The sequence below is a fragment of the Barbus barbus genome, assembly GCF_936440315.1.
Source record: "Barbus barbus genome assembly, chromosome: 24".
Lineage (NCBI taxonomy): Eukaryota > Metazoa > Chordata > Actinopteri > Cypriniformes > Cyprinidae > Barbus > Barbus barbus.
The window spans coordinates 27,740,608-27,756,966 of record NC_136752.1 but is presented as its reverse complement, the minus strand read 5'-3'; the positions used below and the strand labels follow the sequence as shown (position 1 = coordinate 27,756,966).

At 36.4% G+C, this 16,359-nt stretch overlaps 3 protein-coding genes across 4 annotated transcripts in view; 2 read left to right on the top strand and 1 right to left on the bottom strand.

The window, feature by feature from the left end:
• Nucleotides 1-88: 88 nt before the first annotated feature.
• Nucleotides 89-1,019, top strand: ndufb1 (NADH:ubiquinone oxidoreductase subunit B1). The gene is made up of 3 exons (XM_079375420.1): nt 89-178; nt 643-787; nt 869-1,019. The coding sequence occupies exons 2-3, from the start codon at nt 648-650 to the stop codon at nt 903-905; spliced, it is 177 nt and encodes a 58-aa protein (XP_079231546.1). The 5' UTR covers nt 89-178; nt 643-647; the 3' UTR covers nt 906-1,019.
• Nucleotides 1,020-1,021: 2 nt separating this feature from the next.
• Nucleotides 1,022-10,078, bottom strand: LOC306843766 (ribosomal oxygenase 1-like). Its single transcript, XM_079375419.1, has 15 exons — nt 9,767-10,078; nt 9,039-9,179; nt 8,807-8,961; nt 8,246-8,345; nt 8,054-8,167; nt 7,621-7,727; nt 7,423-7,530; nt 6,546-6,580; nt 6,254-6,432; nt 5,074-5,178; nt 4,841-4,982; nt 2,127-2,247; nt 1,793-1,892; nt 1,631-1,717; nt 1,022-1,539 (listed from the first exon to the last, which is right to left on the bottom strand). The coding sequence occupies exons 1-15, from the start codon at nt 9,836-9,838 to the stop codon at nt 1,486-1,488; spliced, it is 1,620 nt and encodes a 539-aa protein (XP_079231545.1). The 5' UTR covers nt 9,839-10,078; the 3' UTR covers nt 1,022-1,485.
• A 66-nt stretch (nt 10,079-10,144) lies between these two features.
• LOC306844047 (exostosin-like 3) overlaps nt 10,145-16,359 on the top strand; it is a 36,081-nt gene continuing 29,866 nt past the window's right edge. Inside the window, exon 1 of one of the 2 annotated variants that reach the window (XM_079375888.1) lies at nt 10,145-10,316. The gene's annotated coding sequence lies outside the window, so the exon portion shown is untranslated. The remainder of the gene's footprint in view (nt 10,317-16,359) is intronic. The other variant, XM_079375890.1, reaches the window with a different exon arrangement.

The window sequence follows — 16,359 nt, the reverse complement described above, 5'->3', positions numbered from 1 at the left end:
ATTTTATATTAGCTACATCAAAAATTTCAGTTGGTGAAGTCAATATATATAAACAATCTTGCTAGGGTATTTAAACAGAAACGAAATTGTCACGTTGATAGTTGGTACAGTCCAAAGCCCTCTAACCCTTCCAGCTAATGCTACTGTGCTAATAACACACAGAGGAAACTAGCGGAAGGTAAAGGACTTCATATATATTCAATTAATAAACGTGTTTTATACTTCGTTTTGATTATTAAAGGGAATCAGGAGTTTTTCTGTGGAAGTAATGAAATCAAAATATCGTGTTTATGTGAGGACGGACACGGGCCCAGAGCAGTCACCTTCACATAAACACAAACATTTCTATTTGAGATGATTGCTTTCATCGTGACATTTCTATTTAGATGTTTTATTTAAGTCAGTAGATATTAAAAAGTTATCCGTTTTTGTAGACAGATCAATGAATGCTGCAGAATTGTTGTATTTCACTCAACATAAGTGACATAATCATATACTTCACATATATAACGTACTGAGACATGTAGCTAAGTTATACAATACGAGTCAAAGGTTTGAACACTATTGATTTGTATAATCAAGCATTTAAGCAGCAGCCATTAATAATTCAACTTAATTGATGTCTATTTTCTTTAATGGCAGGCATCATGGTGAACTTCGCAGCAGTGGTTCGTGAGCACTGGGTCAATGTTCTGGTTCCTCTGGGATTCGTGATCGGGGTTTATCTGGACCGATGGAATGACCAGAAGCTCACAGCATTCAGGAACAAGAGTGCTTTATACAGCAGGTCATACGACATCTTATAAACATGTCTTAAAAGCAGAGTGTGTAAGTGAATCGTTTCTGAATCTGTCATTTCTGATTTCAGGGAACTGAAGCCTGGGGAGGAATACACCTGGAAGTGAGACTCCTGCAGTGATATTTATTGGACCTTCTGTCTAGAATGTGTATATTGTCTGTTCATCCACCATGTCTCTGATTGCAAGCATGTTGGCGCAATAAATTTAGCATATAATTCTGTAATGTCTTGTAGTTTTTATTTACAGCACATTAAGGATGAGTGATGGGAGATTTTGTTAGTTGACTGTTTCTATTCAGTCCAAACTCCTGCTCCACGTCAGAGTCATCATGTTATTAAATATCAAACATGTTCCGATTTGATGTGATTTTACGGCATCATCTGTTTGGATAATTTCAGAGAATTTTGATTTCCGATCTTGCTTTACATGGCCTATTAAGATAATACAGCCAAAATAACAAATGCAATAACCTTTTTTTCATATTTGAATGCAATAGCATTTGTTAGAAGACACCGATACGAAACACACACACTAAAATCAGACTTGCCACAACTGTTGAACAAGACAAAGAAACCTTTACTTTCTAAAGATGTTTTATACACATTTGGTGATTTCATTTGACCAAAAAAATATGTAGTTAGAAAAGCATAGGACACTCATTTTCTTTAGTCACAAAATACTGTTTTTATTCATCTGTGTGGATCAGTCCCTTCTCATACAGCAGCTCAGCCAGAGACATCTGCAAAACAAGATTCATTCATTCATAAAAGCAATTTGAACAGGTCATTAAGGGCTAAAGTCCTTATGTAAAAAAACAATGCATGCAGTACCTTAGCCTCCGTTGTCTCGCATGGTAAACTGGCCACAGAAACAAACTTGGGATATGAATGAATCAGAAACTCCATGGCATCAATGTGCTGTAAAAAAAACATGATCAGCCCAATGCTTAAAGAAAGTAAAAGCTGCCGTTTCAGACAAGAGTACATGTTTACCTCTGCTTTCATCTCAATGCTCTTGGGCTCTACTTTATGATAGACTCTGGAGTTCTCAGTAATGTAAAAAAGAGAGACTGTTTCTCCATCGCCGCACAACCTATGAAGACAAATATATTTTTATTTTAGCATATATTGATAAATTAAAATACCATTTATTACACCAAACGAATGTGTATCTTCATAATTAGTTATATTACTTTGTGGCACCCAAAGTTTTACTCATCATATTCAATTCAGACTGCAAATTCACTTTATACAATTCAAGTATATTTATGCAATATAAGATTGACAAGGCTGATAATTGTTATAGAAAATACTGTGTATTGGTAACCTTGCAGCTCCAGCCCGCACGAGTCTGATTTGGGTTTGGCCCTTCAGTTGAACAGTCACATCGAGGGCCTCACCGTCTCCCCATCGAGCAGGAGCCCCATACACGCTGCTGGCCTTCTCCTCTACAAAACACACACACACAGATACATTTCATTGAATGAATATTTGAGCTTTAATCTGGACTTTAATCTATTGCAATTTTTGAGTTTATATTTCAAAATTCATACTTCTCACAATTCTGATATAAACTATGAGATACAAAAAGTCAGAATTGTGAGTCAAGAAGAAGAGAAGTCAGAATTGTTTTATTCCATGTCGGAAACAAGCTTCAATGGCAACTGGTTTAATATAAGGTACCGTAGCAGAAACAAACACCACAGAATGTAAACTCAAAATTCAAAGAAAAGTCAGAATGGCAAGATATAAATTTAGAGAAAAGAGTCAATTGTGAGATTTAAACTGAAAATTCGGACAAAAAATAATTGTGAGATTTAAACTCAGAATTCGGAGAAAAGTCATAATTGCAGCATGTAAACTCAAAATTCTGAGAAAAGTCATAATTGCGGCATGTAAACTCAAAATTCTGAGAAAAGTCATAATTGCGGCATGTAAACTCAGAATTCTGAGAAAAGTCATAATTGCGGCATGTAAACTCAAAATTCGGAGAAAAGTCATAATTGCAGCATGTAAACTCAAAATTCTGAGAAAAGTCATAATTGCAGCATGTAAACTCAAAATTCGGAGAAAAGTCATAATTGCAGCATGTAAACTCAGAATTCTGAGAAAAGTCATAATTGCAGCATGTAAACTCAAAATTCTGAGAAAAGTCATAATTGCGGCATGTAAACTCAGAATTCTGAGAAAAGTCATAATTGCGGCATGTAAACTCAAAATTCTGAGAAAAGTCATAATTGCGGCATGTAAACTCAGAATTCTGAGAAAAGTCATAATTGCAGCATGTAAACTCAAAATTCTGAGAAAAGTCATAATTGCAGCATGTAAACTCAGAATTCGGAGAAAAGTCATAATTGCGGCATGTAAACTCAAAATTCTGAGAAAAGTCATAATTGCAGCATGTAAACTCAAAATTCTGAGAAAAGTCATAATTGCAGCATGTAAACTCAGAATTCTGAGAAAAGTCATAATTGCAGCATGTAAACTCAAAATTCTGAGAAAAGTCATAATTGCGGCATGTAAACTCAAAATTCTGAGAAAAGTCATAATTGCGGCATGTAAACTCAGAATTCGGAGAAAAGTCATAATTGCGGCATGTAAACTCAGAATTCGGAGAAAAGTCATAATTGCGGCATGTAAACTCAAAATTCTGAGAAAAGTCATAATTGCAGCATGTAAACTCAGAATTCTGAGAAAAGTCATAATTGCAGCATGTAAACTCAAAATTCTGAGAAAAGTCATAATTGCGGCATGTAAACTCAGAATTCTGAGAAAAGTCATAATTGCAGCATGTAAACTCAAAATTCTGAGAAAAGTCATAATTGCGGCATGTAAACTCAGAATTCGGAGAAAAGTCATAATTGCAGCATGTAAACTCAGAATTCGGAGAAAAGTCATAATTGCGGCATGTAAACTCAAAATTCTGAGAAAAGTCATAATTGCGGCATGTAAACTCAGAATTCGGAGAAAAGTCATAATTGCGGCATGTAAACTCAAAATTCTGAGAAAAGTCATAATTGCAGCATGTAAACTCAAAATTCTGAGAAAAGTCATAATTGCGGCATGTAAACTCAAAATTCTGAGAAAAGTCATAATTGCGGCATGTAAACTCAGAATTCTGAGAAAAGTCATAATTGCGGCATGTAAACTCAAAATTCTGAGAAAAGTCATAATTGCAGCATGTAAACTCAAAATTCTGAGAAAAGTCATAATTGCGGCATGTAAACTCAAAATTCTGAGAAAAGTCATAATTGCAGCATGTAAACTCAAAATTCTGAGAAAAGTCATAATTGCAGCATGTAAACTCAAAATTCTGAGAAAAGTCATAATTGCAGCATGTAAACTCAGAATTCGGAGAAAAGTCATAATTGCGGCATGTAAACTCAGAATTCTGAGAAAAGTCATAATTGCGGCATGTAAACTCAAAATTCGGAGAAAAGCCATAATTGCAGCATGTAAACTCAAAATTCGGAGAAAAGCCATAATTGCAGCATGTAAACTCAGAATTCGGAGAAAAGTCATAATTGCGGCATGTAAACTCAAAATTCGGAGAAAAGCCATAATTGCAGCATGTAAACTCAAAATTCGGAGAAAAGCCATAATTGCAGCATGTAAACTCAGAATTCGGAGAAAAGTCATAATTGCGGCATGTAAACTCAAAATTCTGAGAAAAGTCATAATTGCAGCATGTAAACTCAAAATTCTAAATAAAAAGTCATAATTGTGAGATGTAAACTCAAAGTTTAGTAATTGTGAGATTTTGCAATTACCTTTTTTGTTTGCAGGAACATAGCTTCCATATTAATCAGTTTAGCATAGAGTATAAAACAGATATTGTATTACTGCAATATCTGATACAACGCAAATGCTTGAACCATGTTATTTCTGTAAAACTGCAATAGATTTAGACATTTACCACACATATTCTGAAACTCACAGAATTGGTTTAGACAGAAGTTATATGTCTGACCTTTCCAAGGGGATATTTTCAAGTAAAACACCACCTGACCTTTAGCTGTGGCGTGTTATTGTGAGACTCACCAGCGCTCAGCACCGGTGGAAGGCAGTCGTGCAGGAAGACTCTGGCTTTCTGATCCACTGCAGCATCGACTGGTGCAAATCTGACCAGTTTCTTCATCAGGCCCTCAACGTGTGCAATGAATTTGTCTCTTCGTGGGTCTTCCTGTTCACACGCACAAGTGATTTCTGTGTCAATACGGCTCAGGAACAAACAGAACGGAGCCAGTATATAAATAGAGTAGAAACACAGGTACCTTCTCAGAGTTCTGAACTCCCATGAACTGAAGGTAATCGCACGGCAGTCCCTTCCTGAACTCAACGTCTTCCTCCATCGCGATCTCCAGAGCTGCTGGCATCAACTGCAAATCAAACACATTCACTGTAATCTAGCTGAATCTTACATAGAAATATCTGGTTCACATTTTAATCAATAATCTGCATTATTTCTGCAATGCAAATAAAGAAATGTAATACGATAATTAAATCATGCTGTTAGGACCCTATTTATTTATTTGTTAATTTATCTTGAATGAATAAATCATCCTGGTAGGACATTATTCATTCATTCCTTTTTTAAATGTATACTTAATTTAAATTGTGAATAATATTTGTTAATTGACAGTATCTAAATCATTCAATGAATCTATATTTCTACAAGAAATATCTGCATCACATTTCACACCAACAATATAAACGAATAAAGCAGCTCAAGTACTTATTTCTTAAATAATCACAAACAATTCTGCAAAAAAATAAACACTAAAAATACAGTAATTAAATCATCCTGTTAAGGCACTATTTATATATTCCTTCATTTTTTAAAATGCATTCTGAAAAATGTAATTCACAATTTAAATTGTGAATAACATTTGACAAGAAGTGACAATTTACATTTATGCATTTAGCAGACGCTTTTATCCAAAGCGACTTACATTGCATTCAAGTTACAGTTTTTACATTTTTTATCAGCTCTTGCTTTCCCTGGGAATCGAACCCATGACCTTGGCGTTGCTAGCGCCATGCTCTACTATTTGAGCTACAGGAAAGCCAATTATTGTTGAGTAAATATAGGCGAATCTTAGATAGAAATATAATCCAGATCACCATTCTCCCCAAATATCAAAAGAAATAAGGCAGCATGTAAATTCTCATTTCCTTAATGTAAAAAATTATGTAAAAAAAGAACAAAACATTAAACACAGTAATTCAATTATACCACTGCTGATAGGGGATAATTAAGTGTGCTTGATTTTCAACTCACTATGCAAAACAATCTCAATGGCCCTAAATTAGGTTAAAATGTCTTTTCTTTTGATGTGAAGATATTTCGATTTTTTTTCACGAGTTTTGCTTTGTGAGATTCACTTATTCAAAACTCATCCTGGATTCTTTTCGATTCATTCACAGCAGAGACTTAGAAGTGAAGGGTCGTACTTTGAGGAGCAGATCTCCCCAGCTGTTCCTCTGGAAGGAGGAGACGGTGATGTGCAGCGAGTGAGCGTCAGGCAGACAGTCGCCCTGATGAATGAAGCCACGAGGAAAATACAGCAGATCACCAGCTTCCAACACCACGTCCAAGATGGGCTGCCCGATCTCAGTCTGACTGAAATTAGCTTGAGGAGAAATGCAACAGAGACAGTGTTTACCCCCCTTATAACGATTGATTTAGTTAATAATACACTATAAATAATAAAACTCTTGCTTTGTGTGTAAAGTCTATACTTACGACTAGACACTAGTGGCAACACTTCATCTTTAGATCTGAAGGACAACAGAGGTGCTAGTAATTAATACTGCATCTTTTCACTCGGTGCAAGTAAAGATTTTAGTTTATGGACATGACAGCTGAAGTTTAAAGGAATCGTTCACTCAGAAATGAAAATTTGCTGGAAATGTATTCACCCTCAGGCTTTCCAAGATGTAGATGAGTTTGTTTCTTCATCAGATTTGGAGAAATGTATCATTCCATCACTTGCTCAGCAATGGATCCCCTGCAGTGAATGGGTGTCGTCAGAACGAGAGTCCAAACAGCTGATAAAAACATCACAATAATCCACACCACTCCAGTCCATCTTGTGAAGCCAAAAGCTGCATGTCTGTTTCAAACAAATCCATCATCAAGTAGTTTTAACTTTAAACCATCGCTTCTGGCCAAAATATGCTGTCCTCTCTCATCAAAAAGAATGAGACCACCCACATATCTGTTTTGAACTGTTTTGGCTTGGAAACAGTGTTTGATCTGTGCATATTTCTCTCCTGATTCAAATATGATGACTTTTTCACTGAAGAAAGGAATATTATGGATAGCCGGAAGCAATGGCTTGTAGACAAACATGTAACCTTTCACCTTACAAGACATTAACTGATGGACTGGAGTGGTGTGGATTATTGTGATGTTTTTATCAGCCGTTTGGACTCTCATTCTGACGGCACCCATTCACTGCAGTGTACCTTATTGGTGAGCAAGTGCTGGAATGCTACATTTCTCCAAATCTAATGAAGAAACAAACTCATCTACATCTTGGATGACCTGAGGGTGAGAAACTATAACAAATATTCATTTTTGGGTGAACTACTCCTTTAAAGCGTAACTGCTCACTCACCGAGGGTTGTACACTCTCCAGTGCTTTTTGCCCTCCAACTGCAAAATAAAAGCCTCTATATCATCATAGTGAGGCGCAAAACCCTGCGTCCCCGCTGGTGTCAGGTATCTGAAAAACATATCACAGTTAAACAATAACTGACAGAGATTTTAGCTAATTTATGTAATAATATAGTGTTAATGAATCGTTGTCACGTACACGTTTGCACCCGCCATACTGCCAAACTTCTCCTGAAGAATAGAGAGCACTTGCCACACAGAGGAGGAAAACGCTTGAGGATTGAGCATTCTGAGAGAACAGCCACTCTGACGACAGATGACAAGCAACATATGTGAATAAACTTCACACTTTAACAGTAAATTAAACATTTAGGCTTTACAGATGTGTTATATTTTAATGACAGTCTCTTCTGCTCACCAAGGCTGCATTTATTAAAATAGAGTAAAAACAGTAATATTGTGAAATATTATTCTAATTTAAAATGTTCTATTTGAATATACTGTAAAAAAATTTTCCTGTGATGAGGTGCTGAATTTTCAGCATCTTTACGCCAGTCTTCAGTGTCACATGATCTTCAGAAATCATTCTAATATGCTGCTTAAGAAACATTTCTGATTATCATCAAATGTACCTCATAAAAATCCCACACAGTGTATGGTAACGCTCTTCCTGGAGGATTGTGTGTCTCTCTTTTTCCATTTGTGTAGCTCGTCACATCCAGATTCACTCCATACTGCACGTCATCCTAAAATAAAACTGAACATTATTACATCTGACATTAGATACATTGATTCCTTCTAAATTAAAGAAAAATACTGCTTACATTTCTTAAGATGTGGTCAAACTCAGCCGTCGAAAAGAGTCCTTTGTAATAGTCTGGATTCTGTCGTTGGATCAGAATCAGTTTCTTCTCCCAGTTATCTCTATAATGTGGAGAGAACAAGACCTGTAAATCATCTCTGATCCAATGATAAACTTTGCATGATAATCCACTTCGATTAATTGCACAGCCCTACATGAACTCACAATTCTGTTTTTATGTTTCTGCCACAGCAATCGCGACTTTTTAACTCAAAATTCGTACTTTTTCCCACAGTTGTGAGTTTTTATCTCACAGTTCAGTTCAGACTTTTCTTCTCAGAGTTCTTCTCAGTTTATATCGGAGAAGAAAAGGCAGAATTTAAGTCAGATATAAACGGGCTATACATATATACGAGTTTACATCGCAACAACTCTGAGTTTGTATCTCGCAGTTCTGAATTTTTTCAAAGTCAGAATTGTGAGATAAAGAGTTACCTTTTAAATTTTTTATCCCATGGCAGGAAAAAAACTTTCATACAATTTAGCTCATCAATTAAGAAGCGAATGCAATTTTGATTCACACCTGAAGAAGCTCTTGTCTTGGACTGGGTGAATAAGCCACTGGAACAGTCTGTTGGCTCTATCTCTGCTGTTGTTGACCTTCGCCAGATCTGTCAGGAGCGCATCAAGAGCTGGACTCTCAAATCCTTCACTGTTATGTGTCTCACAGTCCTTCTCCTGGAAAAACAGAAGATCGTGAGCTTCAAATCTCCACAGATTCTCCAGTATCTGGGATCAAACAGTCAGACACTTACAGCCTTAGATTTCTCCTTTTCACTGCTGCTGAGCCTCATGCTGGACTTCAGAGGTCTCATTCTTTTCTTTTTATTGGATTTCTTGTTTGGTTGGATGCCATTCTCCTTCCTTTTGATTTTCTTCGCTGGCGGAGACTTAGCCTGCAAGGCAGAAGTCATGCAATTACATTTACAGCCCTTACAAAAAAAGTTGGTTTTAAATCCCAAATCCATCCTGGTGCTAGGGCCCACATGCTAAAAGGCAGCAATATATTTTCATGAATAAAGACCAAATTTGTACAGTACAAAACTGTAAATACAAGTAAAAATATTATTCCAAAAACATTTATTTTCTAGTATGGTAATTACTGTATTTTTTTCTACTCAACATTGTTGCACTATTGGGTTTATTACAACCAATCTGTAAATCAACTATTTATTTATTTTATTCAAAATATGGTTTAATCTTATTTTTGTCTAACCTTTATCACCCTCCCCGGTTTGAAAACCCTGCTAATATTGAGTGATAGTGTATACCAGTGTTATTAATGATTATTATATTTACATGCAAGTGTATTTAAATGGTAGCTAAAGAATGCGGTTTTGTTAGCGAGAGAACAGAGAATTCAATGTGTATTCATTATATCAGAAGCTACTACTGATGATGAGCTTGACTTAATTAACAACTTTGCAGTGAAATGATGGTTATGTTCCTTGGTAAAAAGGTTTTTATTATGCAATATTTTTACCTGAACTTGTGGTTTTGTCCCTGCTGATAATGACTGATAAATAGATAATGCGGACATGTGTTTTCTTTCCATGGTTCAGATGTGAAGACACATGAGCGCTTTCCTTCGGCAAGGAGTCAAAACAGACAAACAGCGCTCATACTGCCACCTACAGGTCTGGAGCTGCAAATGCATGTTTAAAACAACTCCCTCTTACTAGATCCGCCCGCGTGTACTATATATATATATAACACACAAATACACGATTATCCTGATATGTTACCGAAAACCTGGCAGAAATATTTATAAACGTACTCTCGCGCTCTCCGCTCTGAGCGCTAGATGGCAGCACGCGCACGCAACGTCGCGCGAGCTCTCAGGCTGCTACCGCGCATGCGCAGAACGTCGCTGCTGTCTGCTGCTGGAGCGCTACGCGTTTTGCTGCACCTCAGGACGGAGCGTTTTCAGTAGCCGTTTACCGGGCCGTTTCTGTCCGTTACCGACACCGTGGACACGCTGAAGAACTGAAGTTTACGAGCACCGACGCCCGTTCTGATGGATTTATTCTGAGGTACAGTAAAATAACGGTCGTGTCGTTCGTTAGCGGTCGGTTAGCAGCGGCTAACATCAAACAGACAGATGCTGAAAAAAACATTACTAATTTCAACATAAATGACACTCGTATTGGTACGTTAGTATTGTAAGTTATGATATTGCTCTAATATGAATAATATCGGTGTTTAGCCGGAATATGTTTGATTATTAGATCTGTATGTGTCTAAAGTACTGCAGGGAATCAGTGTAAGTTGGTCATTTAAACGACGGCAGACTCACTTAAACAAATAATATCAGACACACATTGGTCTCAAATATTAATATTTCTGATCACCAATATCAGACATTACTTTATGGCATCTGCACTTCTCGATAATGTCCATCATCCTCAGGTCAATAATATTGGTCACATTCTAGTCTGGTCATTAATTGTTTGATGTGCTTAATAATATCAGACAGACACTGATCTGATTTAATAATGTGTAACATTTCATTTGATTAGCAGTATCAGACACTCTTTTAGTAATTATTTAGTAATTCATTTCTAACACCTAATCTAGTCAGCAATCAGAAAAATGTATAACATCAAATATATCAGACAGTGATGTGATCTATTACAATATATAATGTGAGATCAGATTTTTCTCATTATTTACAATGTCTGATATTGATTTTGTTGATATTGAATATATCACATACACTCTGTTGTGATCTGATCTCACTTGACAGACTCAGAATATCAGAATTGTTCTTAATCAGAGCTTGACTCTGAGATCAGACCTTCATAATAAGCTTTGCATGTTATGAACATCAGATTCTGAATATCTATCAACATAAGATGCTTTCAGTCTGACACATAAGACCAGATCTGATATTGTTGATTAGAACATGTTGTGTCTGATAACGAGTGTCAGACTCTTATGTTCTATTCACATATTCTGAATATAAGACATTATAAATATCTGTCAATGATCATTTTATCAGATTACCATGGTAATATTGATTAGATCCGATCAGTAGATCTACATCTGGTATTCAGAGTCAATGTAGCCGGTCATCCGTGTGATGAATTTGGAGGAACAGATGTGTCAGTCGATGATGAGTTGTATTGAGGTGGTCAGTGATTATTTAGGGTGCTGACCAGTTCTGTGTTTGTGTAAATGAATTGTTTTCCTTCGATCCCATCTGTGAAGGTTATAACTCGTTACACGTTTTATTTGTGAAGGAAAATAAAGATATTTTGTCTCTCTGCCCTGATAATGGGTGACCATCTGTGCGATGCAGTGCCAGTTCAGGCGTGACTAAAACAAATACTAAATCACCAAACCATTTTTATAGTCTAACAGCTTTCATTATAGGCGCCATGTGCTTAAGATATGTAGCGTCTTTAATTTTGTATTTATTTGTATACTAAAGACGGGTTTCTGCTGATCTTAAAGTCTTAATCTGCCCCTCCAGAGATTAAGGCCTTAAAAAGGTTGGAGTGGAAAGTCTTACATTCATAAAGTCATGGCACTGTATGCAATATCTTTCTCAGTATTTTGATTTTTCTGAACCCATTAGCAGATATTTGTCTTTGGAAAAAAAAAAAAAAAAACTTCATTTTAATCAGTTTCTCTACAATTAGGTAATTGTTTTTTTGTTTTGTTTTTGTTTTTTTTAAGTAAATGCATCTTGACTTTAGACATTTGCGGTGGAATTTTAATTTTTTTTGCAGTGTTATCAGAAGGTACAGTGAAAGTTATTTCCATATTTCAGTGGTTGGGAGCAGTTTTTTCTTTCTTTTTTTTTTGGAAAATGTATTAAAAAGTAACGGAGCTCTATTGTTCAAATTCTGAAGTGTTGCTAATACAACTTTTACATTTAGTAGACATTTACATTTAGAGAACATAGAAGTATTGTGTTCCCTTCAGTTTATTCCTTAAATCTTTTTACTTGGTCTTCAAATAGTCCTAAAGGAATAGTTCACCCAAAAATGAACATTTTCAGAAAATTTCTTCACCCTCAGGTCATCCAAGATGTAAATGAGTTTGTTTCTTCATCTGGACAGATTTGAAGAAATGTAGCATTTCATCACTTGCTCACCAATGGATCCACTGCAGTGAATGGGTGCCGTCAGAATGAGAGTAATCCACACCGCTCCAGTACATCAATTATCATTTTGCATATTTGTAATAAATCCATCAAGATGTTTTTAAACTTAAAACTGTTGCGTTTGGCTAAAATACAAGTCCTCTATGCATAATTTTGCTTCCTCCAGTGAAAAAGTCGTCTCGTCTGAATCAGGAGCAATATATGCCCAGATCAAGAACCGTTTGCAAGCTAAAACAGATATAAATATGTTGGTGGATTTTGATGTGAGAGGTCAACAGGGAATGGACTTTTTCACTGGAGGAAGCATTATTATGGATTATTTATATTTTTTGGGGAACACTTCCGTTAAAATAGTTTTTGTTTTACCTTTATAAAACCAGCAGAAACCCTTTCTAATCGAAACTTCATGGAAATAAACATGGCTTTTCTGTTGTCCCGGGTCATTGTTGGCTTTGTGATTTTGAGTGTAATGCAGTAATTCCCCGCAGGCGAAGGAACAATCCTGCTGGCTCTTCTCCTGTTATCCGTCACTGTCCAGCGGTGTGGATATGCAGAGGTCTGGCAGCTGTTACTAGGGTCTTAAGATTTTACTGGTGTTAAATCTGTGATCCGGCATAAGGCTGGGAAAGGGCCTGCTGCTCTGGATGGCTAACGCTGCTGGGATTTGACCTATTTGGATCAGGTGCTGAATATGGCAAATGCCATGTGGGAATTTTTTGGTTTGTTTTATTGCAGGGAATTTGGCTCGTTAACTGAATAGAGCCACGATTCCCTCATCATAAACACCCTGATTTTGGGAAATATCGCTAATAAATGGGCATTTATTAGAGTCTCATGACTAATTTCACAGATCTATTTTGAGTTTTGCTTGACAGAGCTGTTTCTGTGTTGAAAAACCGCATCTGAGAAACTTGCTCTAATTGTGAACAAAGCAGCCATTCGTCTGTCCATTTTCTTCCTCCTGTTTCATTTGGATTAGTTAAGTCTGATATAGTTTACTTCAGTCTGATCTGAATTAATTTAGTCTGGTTTGATCTGTTCAGTGTTGTCAGGGTCTGATGCTCTCTGTTCAAACCTAATGTGCTCTACTTCTTTACTTTAGTGTGAGTCTGATTTGCTCTGTTTTGGTGCTTGGAAGAAGCTAATATCATGCTATATTTCCTGGGCACAGACTTCTGGGTTAGATGTTCCCACGGAGTGAAGCTGAGAGTTTGTTAGCCATATTCTTTCTGACAAAGTACATCAGCTCCAGGATGTTTGAAATGCTTTCATTAATAGTTATTTTTTGCCATATACCAGGAAGGTAGAGCAGAATTTTCCATCTGTTTCTCTTGCTCTCTTATTTGGCCGTGTCATTGTTGTGAACTATCGATTGCAGGTTCTGGCCTAATTAAGATGACCGTACACCTTACTGTTCAGAAAGTGGACCTGATGCATTATGCACATGATTAAAGAACTTCTTAAGGTTTCAGAATGGTTTTGTCCTGGAGGCACGTCAGTCCTCGTTTATATGTTATATAAAGCACTTACACTTGTTGTGGGTCGGTTGCCCTAGTGGTGTTCTAGCATTTTTTTAGCACTCTGATGTTTTCTTATTGGCCCAATAAGTCTAAAAAGCTAACCCAGTCTCTATGATGTTCTGGCTTGGGTTATTTGTTGTAAATCTATAGTGTTTTAGTGTTTCTAACATTTGACATCTTTCTCTCTTCTGACCACCATAATCACCCTTTTGATATTTTTTCCTCATGCAAATGCTATCATAGATAGGGCTGGGTATCGAGTTCGATACTTTTTAGACACCGACCGAATTGCCTCGATACCACCGAGTATCGAAAAACGTCTTGTCGTTCGGTACCAAATTTCGATACCTAAGGGGTTAATCTCATCGCCGTCAGTGAGCCAATAATCCTGCAGCACCAGGTGTGTTTGACTAGAAACGGCGATGCGCTGATTGATCAGTGTTTGACCTCCGCGAGAGCGTTTCTAAAGCGCACGGAGCAGTCCGCTCTTTAAATCACGCGGTTTGTTTATTATACACAGACTGAAGGACGCGTGACGCTCGCGGTCATTTCAGCGTCTGCCGCCTCTCTAAATGAGGACATAAACAACATCTCCAGACCTGCTCTGAAAGTCACTTCATGAGCATTTTACCGTTTGATTCGAGTAAAACTAACTCATATCATATACACACAGAACTGTAAAGGTATTCCAGGCAACCCGTCAAAATAAAAGTTCGGTTTAAGCTGGAAGACACTGCGGCAGAAATATATTAATATTGTTCAGCAGACAGTACATACTGCTACTACTAGGCTACTATTAAAATTATTAAAACTTTTTTTTTTTTAGATAAAAAAAAAAGATAAATTAAATTAATGTTTTATGTCTTCATTTGAAAACCAGATACAGAACACAGAATTTCTGAGGAAAAATAAAACATTTCATAAGGCTATTTTAAGAATAAATTTAAATAAACTGTTGTTTTTATGCATTCAAATAATTAGACATACTACACCAGAATTTAATAACAATAAAACATATGGTGAAAGAAAATAAAACACCCTCTTATGAAAGTGGATGAAGATTTCAAATTTCTTGAAGTCTTTAACAACCTAGAAATGATGATTCTGTCTGAGCTATGTGTTTTAAAATGAACACGCACTAATGTAAACGTAGCCTAACAGATGTGCAAACTGAAAACAATTTGAACTTTATTAAAATTATTTATTTATTTATTGTGTTGGATATATTTTGTTCCTTTGTGCAGTGGCTCAGGAGATGAGTCTGTATAAATATCAACAAGCTAAAAAAATATATTTTTTGAGATAATGTAATCTTATTAAAACTGATTTCATAAAACTGTTATCTAAAAAAGTATCGTTCAGGAACCGGTATCGAACTCAAGGTATCGGTATCGATATCGAAAAATTTTGAACGATACCCAGCCCTAATCATAGATTTTTTTTTTTCTTCTGCTGTTGCAGCAAATGAATGCAAAATTTATATTTTGTAGTTGTAGTTTCTGTTCACCATGATTGAAGTTGACCTATTATGACAAATTCTGCTTCTTCCCAAAAGATCAGTTTGTTCAAATCATTAATGCAATGTTTGAGCAATAGTAATAGCGATACTTAGGAAAGCTTTTTTATGTCACGGGATAAAAAAAGGTAATTGCAACATTTTATCTCACAATTCGGTGTTTTTTCCTTGCAATTTTGAGTGTACATGTCATCTGATTTTTAAACTCAGAATTGTGACGTAGAAACTCAGAATCCAAAGAAGAAAAGTCAGAATTGTGAGAATACATCTCAACTACATTTTTTTTTGTTCTGTAGCGAAACCCACAAAAAAACAAAAGAAAAAAATAATTCTAATTTTGTTTTTGCAATTCTGAGTTTATTACTGGCAGTCATTTTTTCTTCTCCAGGGCTCGCAAAATCGCTAGCCCGACGTCCTGGGGCAATTGCGTTTTCCAGTCGGGCTACCAAATGTATCACTGCCCTGCCCGACATCCCGGGGCTACCTTATAATACAGGGCTCCTGCAGGTCCTTAAAAACTCTTCAATTTAGTTGTATCAAACTTAAGGCCATAAAAAGTTTTAAATACGTGTAATGGTATAAGAAATGTCTTAATTATAATTTCAAGAGGTCTTACAGTTGGGGACGGAAAGACAAGAATGGCGATGCAGCTGGATTAAACTTCAAAAGGCAATGATGTCATTGAATAAATATGAGCACTGCACGTTTCAAATCAAAACACGGCACGGATGTCTTTATGTGAACGTATCTGAAGGGAACCAACTGTCTTCAGAAACGTGTCGTTGGCATTTTCATTTCATCGTACCCATAATGCCTGATAAAGCAGCGTTTATGAGCGCGGACGGTGCTGCTTTGTGTACTGGAAACCGCTATATTAAGCCGCCCCTAAAGCGCCACCTCGTGGCAGGGGATGAGTTTGCATTTCCAAT